General features: G+C 65.2%; 3 protein-coding genes across 3 annotated transcripts; 1 reads left to right on the top strand and 2 right to left on the bottom strand.

Annotated features, from left to right (window-relative positions):
* Positions 1-54: 54 nt before the first annotated feature.
* On the top strand, positions 55-10150 carry CHLRE_10g423800v5 (uncharacterized protein). The gene is made up of 19 exons (XM_001702527.2): positions 55-168; positions 403-495; positions 1270-1321; positions 1432-1508; positions 1652-1718; positions 1923-2284; positions 2516-2663; positions 2832-2991; positions 3503-3692; positions 4006-4326; positions 5434-5553; positions 5875-5989; positions 6318-6475; positions 6823-7287; positions 7630-7747; positions 8128-8404; positions 8655-8748; positions 8943-9040; positions 9245-10150. Exons 1-19 carry the CDS (start codon positions 151-153, stop codon positions 9540-9542), a joined length of 3231 nt encoding a protein of 1076 aa, XP_001702579.1. The 5' UTR covers positions 55-150; the 3' UTR covers positions 9543-10150.
* Positions 10151-10233: 83 nt separating this feature from the next.
* On the bottom strand, positions 10234-14144 carry CHLRE_10g423750v5 (uncharacterized protein). Its single transcript, XM_001702695.3, has 7 exons — positions 13991-14144; positions 13253-13878; positions 12777-12933; positions 12434-12581; positions 12181-12218; positions 11761-11879; positions 10234-11344 (listed from the first exon to the last, which is right to left on the bottom strand). The coding sequence occupies exons 2-7, from the start codon at positions 13617-13619 to the stop codon at positions 11037-11039; spliced, it is 1137 nt and encodes a 378-aa protein (XP_001702747.2). The 5' UTR covers positions 13620-13878; positions 13991-14144; the 3' UTR covers positions 10234-11036.
* A 128-nt stretch (positions 14145-14272) lies between these two features.
* CHLRE_10g423700v5 (uncharacterized protein) lies at positions 14273-17684 on the bottom strand. The gene is made up of 8 exons (XM_043066518.1): positions 17328-17684; positions 16998-17211; positions 16744-16786; positions 16312-16575; positions 15806-16093; positions 15358-15572; positions 15027-15127; positions 14273-14810 (listed from the first exon to the last, which is right to left on the bottom strand). The coding sequence occupies exons 1-8, from the start codon at positions 17422-17424 to the stop codon at positions 14608-14610; spliced, it is 1425 nt and encodes a 474-aa protein (XP_042919915.1). The 5' UTR covers positions 17425-17684; the 3' UTR covers positions 14273-14607.
* Between the last annotated feature and the right edge of the window lie 9 nt (positions 17685-17693).

The following is a 17693-nucleotide window of genomic DNA, read 5'->3' as shown; positions in this document are numbered from 1 at the left end:
TGCCCTCCGCCAGTCATATGCTACTGTATGTTGGAACATCATTGTGTAACACGACACTGACATAGTCGCAGTTAGTCGAGGACTAAGGAGCCTTGCATTGATCCTCCGAACTGACACAAAGTAGCGCTTCTTTCACCACAGCTACTTACAATGGCGCATAACTACAAGGTGTGGATTGTCGCACGGTATCTGCGCGATTGGAGGGGCTTGTTTATGGATCCGGCGAGGTTTCGCGGCGTGCCCACCCATCAAGGCCAGGACAGGCACCCCGCAGCGCGCCAAGGTCCATCTGCATAAAACGTTTTCACGCGTGCTTCGCGCGCGCTGCCTCTTACATTCTGTGCTCCTGCCCCCCGCACGCTTGCTGCCACGCCCTGCCCCGTTGGAAACAAATGCGCGCAGGACCTGCATGTGTTGGTGCTGGACGTGGGGCCGCACATGCAGCCCTACCTCCCGCTGCTGCACCGCCTGGTGTTTAATGTCTTGAACACCAAGGCAAGGGCAAGTGTTTACTGGTGTTGTGTTGGTGATGCTGGAAATGGTACTGTGCGGCGCACGTATGTTGTGCGTGTAAGAGCTCCGTACGGAGGAGCACGATGCGGGACGCCCAGCGCGCAACGGGCATCGGGACGGGGACGGGGACTGGGACGGGGACGGGCATCGGGACGGGGACGGGGACGGGGACGGGCATCGGGACGGGGGCGGGGACGGGGACGGGGACGGGGACGGGGACGGGGACGGGCAACGGGCATCGGGACGGGGACGGGGACGGGCATCGGGACGGGGGCGGGGACGGGGACGGGGACGGGGACGGGGACGGGCAACGGGCATCGGGACGGGGACGGGGACGGGCATCGGGACGGGGACGGGGACGGGGACGGGGACGGGGACTGGGACGGGGACGGGGACGGGGACGGGGACGGGGACGGGGACGGGCAACGGGCATCGGGACGGGGACGGGGACGGGCATCGGGACGGGGACGGGGACGGGCAACGGGCACAGGGACGGGTTGTTGTCGTCAGTATTTCGAATGCTGCTGGGGCAGCATGGAAGAGGTAGTAGCAAACGGGGGGTTTCTAATGGTTGGGGAGTGAAGCGAGCGCACCTTAATGTGGACGGCGTACCGAGCAATGACACTATGACAGGGACGACTGTGTCACCACCGCTGCAGGGCAGAGGTGGCTCTTGAAGGCGAGGGCATGGCGGTATAGCGGCACATGGCCAACCAACACCCTCCCCTTCCTGAACCCCTGCTTCCCCCCCCCCAGCTCCTGTTCAAGCCACTGCACGAGGTGGCCGTGGTGCTGTACGGCACTGAGGGTGAGAGACACCGCAGCACTGCAGCAGATAGGGAGCGGGCGGGACTCGTGCGGCGCAGCCATGTGGCATAGCGTGTGTGATATCTACCCGCCACCCCTGCACGGCCGCAGGCACGCGGCACGAGCTGCACGACCCATCGGACGCCGCCAGCACCTACCCCCACGTCACAGTGCTGCGGCCGCTGCAGGTGGGTGTGACCCGGCGCTGCCCATGTCGCTGCCGCTACATGTGGCCCGCGGTGCTTTACCCTTTCTCCCGCTGTCCCCCTTTCTTTGTGTCCCTTGTTGCTTACTACTGGGATTGATGCAAGCACCTTCCCTCCCCAAACAGGCGGTGGGTGACTACCGAGACCTGCAGTACTTCGCCTTCGCCTCCGATCCACCGCCGCCGGCCCCCGGTGAGTCCGCAGGGGCCGTGAGGACCAGCGGGTTGCGCTCAACAGCGGCCTCGCCGGCAGGTGCAAACATGCGCAACAGTGCGAGTCTCAGGTCCCCTTGAATCTCCGGACAAACAACAACCCGGTTGTGGTTGCTGTCGCCCAGCACCTGCCATTACTCATGCCGCACTGCAACTCTTAGTAGTTTGACCGCCGCCGCCGCAGATGAGGCCTGGGCCGTGGGCGGGGGCGCGGGCGACAACGACGACCCCAACGACGCCGCCGCCCGCCCCGCCCTCCTCGGCCTGCCGCACCTCACCGACGCGGACGCCGACGCCGCGGCGGCGGCGCTCCAGCGGCGCGTGGAAGCCGCGGGCGTGGGCGTGGCGGGCCGCACTGCCGACGGCGCCGCCACTGCGGCGGCGCGCGCGGTCCGGCTGTTTGGTCGGCCCGGACCCAAGTCCGACTGGGCGGATGGTCTGGTGGTTGCGCTGGACCTGTTGGCGCGGGCCAGGCGGGAGCGGCTGGAGGGCGACAAGCGGGTCAAGGGGCTGCGCATGACGCTGGTGTCCAACTTCGTGGGGCAGGTACGGGGGGCAGGGGCGGTGTTGGGAGGCAGGTTTTGCGGGGCAGGTGCAGGGACAGGTGTGGGGGCCAGGTGAGAGGCTTGCAAAGGTTGTTGCACGGGGCTGCCTAGCTGCGCCTGCGCCCGCACTCGTGGGGAGACTCTCGCCGGCGCCACCCACCGCCTGCACCCGTTGGGCTCGGGCATACCCCGCCTCTCCCGCATCCGCCCACCCGCCCACCCGCCCTCTCAGTCTGAGCCTCTGGATGACGAGATGGCGGCCGGCCTGGTGGGCACACTCGAGGAGCTGGGCTGCAGGCTGGAGGTGGCGGCGCTGGACCACTACGTCCCGCCCCCGGCTGCAGCTGCAGCTGCGACAACTGCTGCAGCTGTGACAGCAGGTGCGGGCGCCGGCGCGGGCGCGGGTTGGGGTGCGGGCGGGGTTCACTGCCACTATCACCAGCCCGTGTCGGGATCGGGGACTTTTTGCGGCTGCTGTCTGTGGTAAACCGTATGGTAGCCACCTCTAGGATCAGACTCCCTCTTTGAGAAACCCTTTTTTGCCACAGGTGGTGCCGGCGCGGCGGGGGCGGCAGCGGGCGGGGTGGGCGTCACGGCAAGTGACCGGGAGGCGCTGGCGGCGCTGCCGGCGGAGCTGGCGGCGGCACGGTCGGCCAACCTGCAGGCGCTGCACGGACTCAAGTCGCAGCTGCGGGAGGCGCCCTTCCTGTGAGTCACGTTGAGTGCGTGCGTATTGGGACGTGTTAGGAAGGGGCGAGCGTGCGTGCGTTCGTGTGTGTGTGTGTGTATGTGTGCGTGTGTGTGTGTGTGTGTGTGTGTGTGTGTGTGTGTGTGTGTGTGTGTGTGTGCGCGTGCGTGTGCCACATACCCGGCAGCTGGGTGGGTGTTTCGGAGTGCTGATCCTGTGGGCTGCAGCACTGATCTACCTCCCTAGGGACTTTTTCGTTGGGCCCCAGCACATAACCCCACTCCACCCGTGCTCCCCACCCCTCTCCGCGTCCCGCGCCGCCTTCCTGCCCACTCCACCCGACCTCCCCTATCCTCCCACGTGCTCCCCAAGCCCTTTACGTGCTCCTCAACCCACCCACACGCCCCACACGCCGCGCCACGCGGCCGCCCGAACCCTCGCCTGCCCACTCCAACCATGCTCCCCCAACCCACCCCTCTCAATCCACCCGCACGCCCGCCCCGCACGCCCGCCCCACACGCCCGCCCGCAGCCACCTGCGCCAGCCCGCCGAGCTGCTGTGCCTCACCGCCGCCACCGAGGTGACCATGACGGCCTCCCTGGCGGACCTGCGCATCGCGCCGCCGCCGCCGCCGCCGCCGCCACGTCAGGGGGCCGCCGGCGCAGCGGGCGACCCCATGGAGTTGGATGGGGCCGGCGGGCTGCAAGACATCAGCCTCAAGGTGCGGAGGCGGGGGCAATGGGGCTGCGTGGTGCGTTTGCTGGGTGTGGATGACATGAAGGGGGACGCGGTCAGTGCCAAGTGGGTGCGAGAGATGGGAATTGAGGCGGGGGCGGCAGGGGTCCCAGAGCGCAAGCGTGGGGGCAAACGTGGCGTGGCGTGGCGCACGGCTTTGATTCTCGGGCATGTCTGACACCACATGCCGCGGCTTACTGAGCTCGGTTTTGGGTTTTAGGTTTCGCTTCATTACTTTGGACTGGCTCCGACACCCCACTTCGCCCCATCCCCACGACCCTGTCCCAACCCCTCTGTAGGTTAAGCTGTACAAGAAGGTCCAGCAGGTCCGTGTGACCGGCTGGACGTCCTACTACTCGGGAGGAGGTGCAGGCGGAGAAGGTGCAGGAGGCCAGGGAGAAGGGGAAGGAGCCGCACCCGTGGCCGCAGCCGCAGAGCCGCACGCCGACGCCTACGGCGCCTATGGCGCAGCCGACGGCGGCGCGGACGGCGGCGGCGAGGCTGGTGGCGGCGGCGTGGGCCGGCACGGGTTGCTGCGGGAGGTGGAGTATGAGGACCCGACAACAGGCGAGAAGTTTGACCGGGACAGCCTGGTGCGGGGATACAACTTTGGCGCGCAGGTGAGGGGCTGGGAGCGGAGCGGCGGAGCGGCGTGGGGGTGCAAGCACCCGAGTTGACACTCTCGAATTCTGTGCAAGTGCAAGTAGATTGTTTGGAGTAGATGTTCGCGTTGCCCAACCTTCCGCCTCCCTCCCCCTTCGTAAAGCTCGGGCATATAACTCCCCTTCATGCATCTCCACTGCGACGGACGCTGAACGTCTGACACGGCGCACGCGCGCAACCAACCTACCACTAGCACGTCACCCTTCCATTCCTCAGTCCAACTCCCCTTCCAAGTCCCAACCTCCCTCCCTCCCATCCAGCCCTTGAACCTCCCTCGAACCTCCTTTCCTCCCATCCAGCCCTCCGACGTCCCTCCCAACTCTCCTCCAGCCTCCCTCCCGCCCCCGTTTATTTTGGGATTGGACTAAAGTAAACCCCCCCCCCACACGGGTATGACGCCGGTCTGGGAGAGGGGTCAAACGGCACAGCCTGGTTACCTGCCTTGGCCGTGTCGTCCGGTCCCCAACCTTCGGCTATAACCCATTTAAGGCACGGCGAACGTGGTCCTGGGCGGACGACACGGCCTAGACTGGTCTAGCTCGCGTGGCGTCCGGGGGATGCGTTCCGCCCAGCTTGGCACGGTCGGCGACAGTCGTGGGGCCGACCTCCGAATCAGCTACCAGCGTTCTACAAGTATTACCTTAATACTATAGAGACCTCAAATATTTTGTTTGCGTCCTATTCGGTGACGTCGCGGTGAACAGGCTTCTCAAGTCTGCACAATTACCGCGCTTTGATGCCAATTATTGTTGCCGTCATCAAACATACATGCAAGGAGACTAGAAACATGCTCCCGGGCTTAAGAGTGCGACCCTGGCGAAAGCATGCCTCGCGAAATGTGGTGACAGCCACCCTCGCAGAATGCGACGGGAACCAAACTTTAGCATCCTTATATGTCATATAAGTTAAATTCTGAAAGAGGGAGGCTAAGTCTACGCGAGCGTGGAGAAACACGTGTGGACACGTTTTTGCCCCTCTTCAGACCAGCGTCATACCCGTGTGCCCCCCCCCCCCACCCTCCACTCTCCAAATGACCGGCCACCCCGCCCTCTCCCGCCCTGCAGGTGGTGCCAGTGGACGAGGTGACTGCCGCCACGGCGCAGCTGCAGTTCGCCAAGGACTTCAGCCTGCTGGGCTTCGCGCCGGAGCCACTCGCGCTGGTGCCCAGGCACCGACTGGTGGCGGTGGGTGGGAAGGGGCTGTGGGGGGGGCGGGGGTTGTAGATACCGGCTTAAACTAAACCGAACCCAATGCGAGGGGCGGCAGAGTGGGAGGCAGGAGTGGGAGGCAGGGGGAGGAAATGGCGTGGTGGGAGAGGGAAGCTGGGGGAAGAAGTGGAAAGAAGGGCGGCGGCGGCAGGGCGGGAGAGCGGGGTGGTAGTGGGAAGCGGGGGACAGCGGAGCGCCTGTTGGTGTCTTGTGGTCAGGGAGGCACAGGTACTGACATGTGTTTTCCGCGTAGCGCCCACACGCGCCACCGCCCTGCCCCATGCACGCTGCCCGCAGGAGCCGTCTGTGGTGGTGGGTGCGGACGCCACTGCCACTGCGGCGCTGGCGGCGCTGGCTCGGGCCATGGATGCGCCGCTGGTGGCGGGCGGGCCCCGACCCGGCACCGGCGCCAGTGAGTGCACCGCCTGTGGGGCCGGATGGTGATGAACACGAAATCGGCCGCTTATCCCCCCAACCGGAGTTTGCAACCTAAGCACGTGCCCACCCAACCAACCACCGACCTCTCCCGCCGCGCCCACAGCCCACGTACTGGGACCTGTCCCCTGGTTACTTCTCGGGATTGGTGAAACAACACCCCTCAACACACACACACACACACACACACACACACGCACACATGCGCACACACACACACGTTTTGCTCGTACGTATACAGAACAGACACAGGCACACACACACACACACACACACACGCATCCTCATCCCGCCGCCCGCCGCAGTCGCCCGCCTCAAGAACCGCGCCGCCATCCCCGCGCTGGTGCTGCTGACGCCGCACCTGAGCCACAGCCCCGACGTGCCCGACTGCCTGCTGCTCAGCCCGCTGCCCTACTTTGAGGACATCCGCACATTCTTCTTCCCCACCTTCAGGAACGAGCAGGTGGGGGCGTGTGTGGGAAGGGTTGTAAATACCAGCCCAAACTAAACTGGGGTGGGGTTTATGTGCCTAGGCCCAATGAAAATTATATCCCATTATCATCAGAAAGCCCACCCAGTCACAAAAATGCAAGGCGAGCGCGACGGGGTTGGAGTGAGGGGGGCGTGTGTGTATGTGGGCGTGTGTGTTGGGGCGCTGTGGTGTGGGTGTGGGTGTGGCCGCGTGTGTGGATGCGTGGCCGCGTGTGTGGGCGTGTGTTGGCGTGAGGGCGCAACCTGTGGTTTTAGTCGTAGACCTGGGAGGGCGTAACCCGCCACCCTGACCACGCACACATGTATTGGACCACACAGGAAGCTCAGGACACGGCCGCGGCGCTGGCGGAGGCACGCGCCACCCGCACGGGCGTCCCCGTGACCGCCGCTGCTACAGCCCCCCTCGGCGCCGCCGGGGTCAGCGGCGGCAGTAGCAGCGCCGGCGGGCTGCTATCGGGCTCTGGGAACTCGCAGGCAGGCGGCACGCAGGCCGGCAACGGCAGTAGCAGCAGCCAACCGCAGCAGGGAGAGGCGCTGGGGGTGCGGTGGGAGAAGCTACAGCCGACACAGGCGCAGCAAGATGCAGCATCGGAGCTCGTTCGGTTGTTGGACCTGGGGCCGCAGCCGCTGCTACTGCCGACGCAGCAGGCTGCAGGCAGTGGCGGCGGCAGTAGCAGCAGCGACCAGCGGCCGGAGGCGCTACAGCCGCAGCACACGGTGAACCCGCACCTGCAGCGAGCGTACGGCTTCATCACGTCGAGAGCTCTGGACGCGCACGCACAGGTGACTGCTGGTGTCATGCGGGGAGCGGGTGTTAGTGCGAGTATAAGGGGCGGTGTGTGTCTGTGATTGAGTGCGGCTGTGAATGTGTGTGAGCGCCTTCTGCTGTGAGCTGTATGGCGCCGTGGGGATCGAGAGGGCAGTGCGGGGCGCAACCCGCTACTTTCCGTTACGTACCTGCCTGCCGACACACAACAAAAGGACAGCCCTACCAGCATGCCCCCAACCTGTGATTTCTGAACCTGAGTGCCGCGGTGCTGCCCTCTCACATCCTCACTCCCTGTTGCCCTGCCGCCCTCTCACATGCTCACTCCCTGCCGCCCTGCCGCCCTGCCTCCGCCGCAGCTGCCGCACCCCGACGACGACCCGCTGGTGGACACCCTGCTGCGGCCCAGCGGCGCCTACTGGCGGCCGGGGGCGGCGGCGGCGCTGGCGGCGGCTGAGGCGCTGCTCAACACCACGGGTGGGAGAGGAAGGGAAGGGAAGGGAAGGGAAGGGAAGGAAGGGAAGGGAGGGAAGGGAAGGGAAGGGAAGGGAAGGGAAGGGAAGGGAAGGGAAGGGAAGGGAAGGGAAGGGAAGGGAAGGGAAGGGAAGGGAAGGGAAGGGAAGGGAAGGGAAGGGAAGGGAAGGGAAGGGAAGGGAAGGGAATCATGTACATGGGCGCTGGGGCGTGGTATGTTGGTCGGCATGAGGTTGGGACTGGCGCAAGAAGTTGCACTGCGCGGTCGCCGCTGTCGGAGGGCGTGGGTCACGCCCAGCGCGTTTCATTTAGTGCCTGAATGAGCCGGCTTGAGGCCTTGAGCGAATTGAACCCATTCATTGCCGGACCAACCGCTGTCACAGAGCGTGTGTTCGAGGGGCGCGGCGGCAGGACCAGCCTGGATGGCGCCGCCGCCGGCGAAGGCGACGCCGCCGCAGAGGCCGAGGCGGGCGACGGCGGCGACGGCGGCGCGGGCGCTGGTGGCGGCACTGGAGGAGTTGCGGGCAGCGTGCTTGCAGACCTGTTGGGTAGCGCCGCCGCCGCGGCGGGCGGTGCGGGCGCTGGCGCTGGCGGCGTCACCAGTGTCCGGAGGGCGACGGCGGAGGAAGACTTTGCGGCAATGCTGGCGGCCGGCAAAGAGTGGGTTGGGGACGCTTGGTTGGGGAGGCGCGTGTGTGGCAGTGCCGAGGCGGGCTGGCCGGGCCGGCAGCATCCCAGTGCATCGGCGGCCCTTCGCATTAAAGCCCTGGCCCGCTGGTATCCCTTACCTAATGGGCCTACGTGCCTTTCAAGTCCATGCCGCTTCTTCGTCCCAACCTCCTCACTTCAAACTTCCAGCTTCCCGCACTTCCTGACACTTGCTTCCTTATATCGTCGGCGCCTGACACAGGCCGGCGGCCCGGGCGGTGTCTCAGCTGGGCGCGCTGGTGGGGGAGCTGGTGGAGTCATCACCCGGAGACACGCTGTACGGCAGGGCCCTGCAGGTGTGCAGGTTCAGGGTTTGAGGCGGAGCACGCAGTCGGGTTGAAGTGGCTTGCTTGCCTGGGGAGGACGCACCCGGCTGCTGCCTGCTTAGCTCAGCGTCTTGTCACAGTTCTGCGCGACTCCTCATCCCCTCGCGGCGCTTCAATCGAGCCACAACCTCGAAAACACACTCCAACACCCTCACTGCCTACAGCTGCTGGCGGTGCTGCGGGCGGGGGCGGCGGCAGCGGGGCGGGCGGGCGCCTTCAACTCCCTCCTGCGCAAGCTGGCAGCGGACTGCACCGCGCCAGGGTGAGTGCTGGGGCGGGTGGGTGGGGGTTGCTGCTGTGGACAAGTTGTCAGCGCGGGGCTTCAGGGCACCACACCCCGGCACCGTGCCGTGCGTCAGGCTGCCCGGTGCGGTCTGTTATTATTTCTTTGCTCGTTGAGTGCCATACGAAGCAAGAGCTTACGCTAACACGGCTCCACACACTCCCACATATATCAATGCTGCAGGCGCGGCAGATCGGGCTTCGTGTCTCGCCTGGTGGCAGACAAACTTACGCTCCTGTCCGCTGCGGACCTGCCGCCAGCCGCGGGCGGCTCGGGACCAGCAGCACTCCCGCACTTTGAGGATGACGGCGGCGCAGTGGCGCCGGCGGCGGCGGCGGCGTTCCTGGAGGACCTGGCGGCGGCGGTGGCGGCGGAGGCGGCAGCAGGGGCGGCAGGTGTGGGCGGTGCGGGCGCGGACTTGGAGGAGACGCTGGCTCCTGCTGAGGTGGTGGTGGATGAGGCGTTTGAAGACATGGACTGAGGGACTTGGGAGTTGGGAGTTGGTCTGTGTGTGAATATACGGTTTATTGGTGCTATCACGATGCAGGCCGATTAGCTAGCTAATCTTGTTGTGTTGGCCGGGTGTGTTGGCCGGTTGACAGTATCTGCTGGTGTCGCTGGCCCTTGTGACCACCATTTTTGGGAGCAAACCCTCCACCCTACCGGCCATGCAGACCTGCTACACACACACACACACACACACACACACACACACACACACTTGGGCGGGCTTCGTTTTGTTGTGGCAGGGAAAATTCGTGGCAGGGAAAATTCGGGCGGAGCGAGAAGTGCCTTCGCACGTCCATGGACAATTGACTTTCGCGAGGTTGCCCGAAAAGCAAGCCATGGCTTTGCGCAGTATGACTTCTGTACGTCGTAAATGTGCTTCAAAGACACAGCAGACGGCGAGCCGTCATAAAGAGCCTGTCACCGTGGAGCAGCGCTGGCGCGGCAGTATTCGTTGGAACCAGTTTCCGTATTTCGAGCCCGGCCGTTTGTCCCGCGTGCGAGGAATACCTGTGGCACATGCATGCGGCAGTCCGGCCGCTTGCCCGCGGTGGGCGAGGTGCACTTTTAACATTTGTAGTTCCCCAGCGGCGCCTTGCTGCAAGTCTACGGCTATGTTTCAGGGCTCGGGTCAGCAAATAAGACGGCACGCATGAAAGCAAGCATATCAAGTAGATTTACAGCGTTTGAGCGAACGAACGGGCCCCACCTTCCTCCGCACCCAGCAAAGCCGTCGATCTGTGGAGGCAATTAAGGCACCCCCTCAACGCACCCACAGACGCGCCGTGCCCCCTCAGCGCCGCCAGCACTGCTGCCCCGTGCGCGCCCCCGTACACACGTGCCTTCCGCACCGCCTCCACCAGCTACGGCATCGCACGGGCCGTCGCCACCGCTGCCATATAGAGCCCTCATGAGCCAGCAGCAGCCTCAACACCTTGAGCCCCCCCCCCGACACGCCTCCACGCTGTACCGTACTCTCCCAGCTGCTCCGGCGCGTGGGCAGCCAGGGCCAACATCACCGGCTCGTGACGCAGCATCGCCTCCAGGTCACTGCGCCAGCTGTCGCCCCAGCCACACGCCGTCTTGAACGCCGCCGCGGCCCGGCCTGTCACACCGGCGGCCGTCAGCGCGGTCACCAAGCCAGCGTTCTCATCCGCCAGAAGCCGCAGCACCCAGTGGCTGTAGCCGCGCCGCGCCGCGACCCCACAGCGCAAAGCTGCAAGGCTGCCCGCCGCGTGCGCCGCCGCAAACTCCACCAGTGGCCAGTGTACAATCAAGCAGCGCCTCACCTGACGACCAGAGCAGCGCGTCCACCTTTCGGCCGCTATTGCCGCATACCTCAACAGAGCTACTTGGTTGAACTTTCAGCCCCGAAACCGAGCGGCTTTGCGTCCGCAAATTTGTCAAGCTCTCGTCCCCTCTCCCTGCGATGCCTTATTCCTATGCCACACGCGCCACTACACACGCTTCACGGCAGCCCCATCCCCGGTGCCTCCATGCCGCTGGCGCCTCCTACCACCACCGCCGCCGCCCCCCGCGCCTCCTGACCCTGCCCCTGCACTGCCGCCTCCCCCTGCTGCCCCTGCCCCTGCTGCCCCTGCTGCTCCCCCTGCTGCTGCTGCTGCTGCTGCTGCTGCTGCTGCTGCAGCTGCAGCTCGTCTCGGCGCCTCAGGCTGGCGATGTAGTTGACCCCCAGGTCGGGTGTGAGGGTCCAGCTGAGGGCGGGGCCCAGCGGCGCCATGCCGGCAGCGTGCCACACCTGCAGCCCCGCGGCGTCTGCGGGCGCGTGCGCGTGTGCGGTGGCAGTCGGGGCGTACAGAGCGGTCACGGAACGAGAGACGGGTGCGGTGTGGTGGGGTGCGGTGTGGTGGTGCGGTGGGACGATTGTGTTGTGTGTGTGCGCCCAGGCCGCCACTCCGTACCTGCAGCGCCCCTTGCTAGCCCCGCCCGACTCACGCCCCAGCCCTCACCCGCAGCATCTATGTGAGTGAGTGATACACATTCACGCACACATTCACGCACGCACTTACACGCACAGGCAACCACTGTCCCTTGCGCTCTCTAGCACAAACATACACACATAAAAGCACACACACACACACACACACACACACACACACACACACACACACACACACACACACACACACACACACACACACACACACACACACACACACACAGAGACACACCTCCCATGATCGCCAGCTCCTCGGGCGTTATGAACTTCTTCCAGCTGTGTGTGCCCACAGGCACCACCCCCGTCACGTACTCGGCACCCGCGATGGCCACCGCCCAGGCAGCGGGCGTGCTGGCAGGCGACAGAACCATTGGGGAGGGAGGCGGGGAGGCAAGTTGCATACGGTACTTAAGGAAAAGAAGTAGGACACCAGATACAGGGGCAACACAGGGATGAAGGGAATGTCACATATCAGGCTCGGAGTTGGGGGGCGCGGGATGTCGGTGTCGGTGGAAGTCCAAGTGAGTAGGCAGCGGTGTAATAGGCATGTAGAGTGGGGGTGCACGGGGCACAGGCGCGGCCGCGTGTGGCATGCCGTATGCTGGTAAGGCGGGTGGTGGGCAGCGGAGCAGGCCGGGAGCCGCGGACTCACCGGTTGAGGGTGGAGATGATGACAGACGCACCCGGGCGCTGCGAAGGCATGCACACACATGCACACACGACAAAAGGGGGCAGGAAGGGTGGGATTAATTACTTGTTCGTGGGCAGCCATGTAGTAGGGCCTAGCGGGTGACGGCAGCACGCCGCCCCACCCAACCCGCAGTCGTACCCGCATCCCACGAAGGCACGAACCCAACACGACCCATCTGACCCCAAACTTCCCCTCCCTCTCCCCTCCAACCCACCGGCGCCAGCAGCGACGCCAGCACGCCCACGAAGGCGTGCGGCCGCGCCACGTGCTCCAACACCTCACTGGCCAATACGGCGTCGTACAGTCCTGTCGTACCGCCCGCCGCCGCCGCCGCCAGGTCTTCCACCGAGATCACCTCGTACCTGAACGGGCGTGTGTACGGCAATGGCGTGTGTGGCAGTGCGGTGCTGTATCAGGTTTGAGAACATCCAGAGCGCATCATAGACGCAGCCATCCCGACCCTCCGTCCCGCAGTCCTGACGCCCCATCCATGCCGCCCCCACCGACAACCCCAGCCTCCCAAAGCCACCCCCCCCCAGCCCCCGCCGCGTCCGCACCTGACGCGCTCCGCCACCGCCGGGTCTGCCGCCGCATGCAGCCTGGCCGCCTCCACGTTCTCCCGCGTCACGTCGATGCCGGTCACCTGCGCCCCCAGCCGCGCCAGGGACTCCGACAGGATGCCGCCACCGCAGCCCACGTCCAGCACTCGCAGGCCTGTGGGGCGCATGTGCGGCATGTGCGAGGGGGAGCGTGTATCTGATATTGTGTGTGTGTGTGTGTGTGTGTGTATGTGTGTGTGTGATTTTGGAAGGTCGCAGAGGTTGGCCGCTTCGGGCATTGCATTGTGTACGGTACGCAACGGCGTACACGGCACCGCAGGGTGACACCGCGCCACCGGTCTACAGACTTCCTTCGCTAAGGTCCTGAGACCCCAAGGCTCCATCCTTCAACATCCCATCGCTTCGATGCCATCTGGGTTTGAGTTGCACCACATTCCTCGCCCTCACTAAACCCTCGCCCGGCCCGCACCCACCCGTCAGCGGCTGCGGAGCCCCTGCATCCAGGTCCATTGCCGCCGCAAGGCTGTGTCGCACGAAGCGCACCCGCGCCGGGTTGAGCGCGTGCAGCGGCGCAAACGGGCCGTCTCCGCGCCACCACTCCGCCGCCAGAGCCGCGAACTTGGCAGCCTCCTTGGCGTCTACAGAGGCCCCCGTCGCCCGGCTGCTACTGCCGGTGCTGCTGTTGCTACTGCTGTTGCTACTACTGTTGCTGTTGCTGCTGGTGCTTGGGGCACCAGTCGTGGCGCTCGCGAACGAGCGTCCGGAGAAGGGAACGGGCTGCCCTTGTGGGTGGGGTCTCCGGGTGGAGCTGTGGAAGGGGCGCCAGGCTGAGAGCAGCATGGTGGCAGATGGAGAGGTGGGGGCGGAAGAGGTGGAGGGTAGGTGCGACGCGGGGCAGCAGCGGCGCAGGAGCTGCTGTAGCTGCGTGCTGGTGCTATCCTGGCCTTCAAGAGCTGCATGTGTTGTTTGACTGGGGTGCGCGCGGGGCCGCCCCGAGCTCCCCGCGCTAGCAGCGTCGCAAGAGGTGGGCTGGGAGCTTGAGGAGGCGGGGTGGCCCAAACCGCTCCACGACGCCAAGCCCTGAAGCAGCGCCCCTTGCCTGTTTGCGACATATACGTGCGTAGCAACTGAGCTTGGGGTGGAATTACACGTCTAGACCTAGCTCAATCGCGAGCGCACCGGACCAGTCGCGCATTGATTGCAGCGCGCACCTGTGTACCGCCAGGCATCCGCAATTTGACAGGCTTGATGCTGCCAAGCGACTACCAGCAACAGCTAATACAGGTAAATCCATCGTGGGACCTGGCAAACGGGGACAAGTAGCCAATCGGTATCGCTTTGGTTTCCTGGTCGCGAATTTGCAGGTAAATAAAGGTGCATAGGGACTCGTTATGCTCAAGTACGTGTGTCTGCACTTCCATCGATGTGCGATGACGCCGGTCCGAACGCTGTCGGTCCCCCAGTACCGCATGCCCCCACCCCCGCCCCCCAGCCGCATTTGGGGCTTCCATCTAAACACAAGTCTTCAACTTGCATGCGTGCTGCCCCCATACATCGCATGCGAATACACGCAGCCGAGGTGCTGAGGTGCTCGACTGATGGAGCAGTGTCGTGTCCTGACACACCTACGCTCTGACCACCACGCTAGCACATCGCCTTTCACCGGCATCGCTCACACAGCTGTGGCTTTACATCCTACCTCCTAAATCCGCACAATATCAGTGCCTTCTTCACGAGATCACTGACCATCACCAACGCTCCAGGTCAGCACGCCAAGGTCCCCTGACCGCCGTTGCGCCTTCCTGTCGCAGCCAACGCCGCCCCATTCCTACTCCATCCCCTGCACACCGTCGCCCTGCGCCCCCGGCTGCTGCTGCTGCTGCTGCTGCTCCGGCTGCTGCGCCGCCTCCTGTGTGGGTGCCAGCAGGTGCTGCAGGGCCTCTCCGGGCGGGAACAGGTGCAGCGACATGTCGTTGAAGGCGGAGGGCGCGGGGAAGCGCAGGTCGGGAGTGCGCAGCTCCACCACCGCGCCTGCCGAGCGAGCGGATCAGTTGGTTGTCATTCACGGAGTTCAGAAGGGACTTTGGTAGGTACACTGTTAGACGACGGGATAGCATGCCTTCAAGGTCACTCTTAGGCAAACGATGCCACAACCCCTGCGGCCACAGAATGTCCCTCCCTCCGTCCCTCCCTCTGTTACCAGCACCGCCACGAGCCCCGCCACAACGCGCTTCAAACCCGGCTCACCTAGCTCGCAGCTGCGGATGATGCGGCTGGGCCGCACGGGCTTGCCCTCGCCCCTGCCCGCCCTGGCGCCGCCGCCGCCGCCGGCTGCGTGCAGCTCCCACCTGCCGCGCCGACGTGCAGGCAACCGCACATCAGTCACACGGCCCGCGGTATGTGGGAGCGGCGAAAAGCCGTGACAGCTCAGGGCGCGACTGCATTGTCACTTCGCTCCGCACGTGCGAACTCAAGCCCCAAACTGTGGCCCCAAGACCCGGAAGTGACGTGCTCGGAGTAGCAGGCCTCAAACTGCAGGTCCCAATACGGCAACGCCCCCACCCAAACTCAAGCACACCTGTCCTGATACGTGCGGAAGCTGTTTCCCAGGATGACCACCGACGGCAGGCCGCCGCCGCCACCTCCGCCATTGCTGCCGCCATTGCTGTCACCCACCGGTGGACTCCAGTTGGCTCCGAGCAATGCGTCACACAGCACTCCCTCGCAGTGGGGCAGGTAGAAGAAGGTGGGCTCCGACACGCGCCGCGCGCCGCCCTCGTTAACAGCAATCACCTGCGGCCAGCGGATCCGGGATGAGGACCGGACGAGCCGTTTATGTCCGCCACCCTTGCCTTGGGTCCGGTTTAGTTTGGGCCGGTATCTACCACCCCCCATCGACCCGAATCGTGTTCGTGCACACCGGTAACATGCGTGACTACGAGCATGCGGCTGCGAACCCAGCTTCCCCATATGCATGGCTGCATGCTGCGCGGCAAAGCGCGGGGCAGCCTCCCTCGCAACCTCACCTGCAGGCCCAGCTTCCGCAGCGCCAGCACGTCCACGTCATCAAACGCGGGGTCGTACAGCTGTACGGCACCCTCCTGTTGTACGGGCGCCGCCGCGGCCCCCGCCTCCGCACCCGCACCCGCACCCGCAGCCGCAAGCGCCTCTGTGCTCATGGGCTCCGCTTCCCCCATCCCCGCTCCTGCACCCGCTAGCCCCGGCTCTGCCCCCACTGGCCTCGGCTCCGCCGCCGGGTGCTGCTGCCGCAGCCCTGGCAGCACCTGGTCTCGTAGCAGCAGCACCAGCGCCAGCTGCAAGGCGTGCGGGAGGCGAACAATGATGCGATGTTCTCCCCCAGTGGCAGAAGCGCTGGAGACGGAACAGGTGTTTGCTAGCGGTTTGGGCAGCAGTACATTGGCATTTGGACGTGTGTGACACGGTGTAAGGCAAGGGAGCTGCTGGCACTGCTGTGTCGCTGTGTCAGTGGGAGTGACATACCCGCGGCCGGCAGCACCAAGCCCCAGCGCACCTGGTATCTGGACACGCGGCTCTCGTGGGGTGAGCCCAGCCCGTACACCACAAGCCGCCGCAGAGCCCGCCACTCGCCGCCCGCGCGCGACCCCGACTGCGGCCCCACCGCCGCCGCCGCCCCGCCGTGCACCCCCTCCATGGCACCGTCTTGCCCCCCGCCTGAACCGTCGTCGCCGCCTCCACTACCGCTGCCGCTACTGCAGCTGCCGCTGCTGCTGCCGGTGGCTAGGTAGCTCAGCTTTGTGGAGGCATCACGCATGACCTGCAGCAGCAACGTACGCAGCGGATAAGTGATTTGGCCCTGTGGCATCGATTGCTGCTGCAACTGCCGAGACCCGGGGGATGTGGGGCACCACGCGCTGGCGTTGGATGCGCACGCGTGCGTGCCCGACAATGTGATTCGGCCGCTCCCTTCATGATTCATACTGACCTTTAACAAGCTCATGTAAAAGGGGCTGTCCTCCACCTCACGCCTGGCAGAAAGGAGTGGGGGGTAACAATAGCGGGTTGCTAGTGCCACGTGCTGTGTGCGCTTCCCCTGCGCCGCACCCCAGCCCAAAACCGAGCCGCAGCCACCCGAGCTGACCAAATTGAAGACGCGCACAGAACCCCTGCCGTGCCCAGCTTCGTGCACGTCCCACAGAGCATTCCCCTCATACACCACCACATACACTGCGCACACACCTGCACGTGTTCACTGCGTCTATGAGCGCGTCGCACTGCTCCGCGGGCGTACGCTCCCGGAAGCCCCGCCGGTTGCCCTTGGCGGGCCGCCGGTTGCCGTCGGCAGCGGGCGCTGGCCAGCCTGGGGCGGCGGCGGCGGCGGTGGTGTTGCCCTGGCTGGGCCCATGCGTGGCTGCAGCGCTGTCCGCCGGAGCCGCTGTGCACGGCCCGCCGTCTGTTCGCATTGGCAGAATCAGTACTGGAGGTTTCAGGTAGTGATATTTGGAGCGGTCATGGCGCCCGTGAGGGCGGGGGGGTCGTACCAGGGTAGGGCGAAGGTCCCACACTCACCGCCGGGGCAGCACTCGTCGCGCACACGCTTGAGGGGTGAGCGCTTGGCGGCCTTGCCCTTCCCGCGCACCACCGTCCAGCCGTCATCTTCATCCATGTCTCTAATGATTTCAAATACGCACAATAAATCGCTCGCAGGGGGCCCACTGCAAACCTGCTGCGCTGCTGAAAGGCCACACCGGCCGGCGCTGGACGGTTTGCTTCGCCGGTGCCGTGCAGCTGTGACTCAATATGGCTATGCACGCTTGTAGGTCATGATACTAGCTACTTAGGGTAAACTGCACTGGCGACATACTGCGTTTGCCCTGTCGCCCGTGTGCAGGCAGTGTAGCTATCTAGGAGAAGTCGCTACCTAGAAAGATATAG

This window comes from Chlamydomonas reinhardtii, chromosome 10, assembly GCF_000002595.2.
Source record: "Chlamydomonas reinhardtii strain CC-503 cw92 mt+ chromosome 10, whole genome shotgun sequence".
NCBI classification, from domain to species: Eukaryota; Viridiplantae; Chlorophyta; class Chlorophyceae; order Chlamydomonadales; family Chlamydomonadaceae; genus Chlamydomonas; species Chlamydomonas reinhardtii.
The sequence above is the reverse complement of the archived record's forward strand: the minus strand, read 5'-3'. Positions and strand labels throughout refer to the sequence as shown.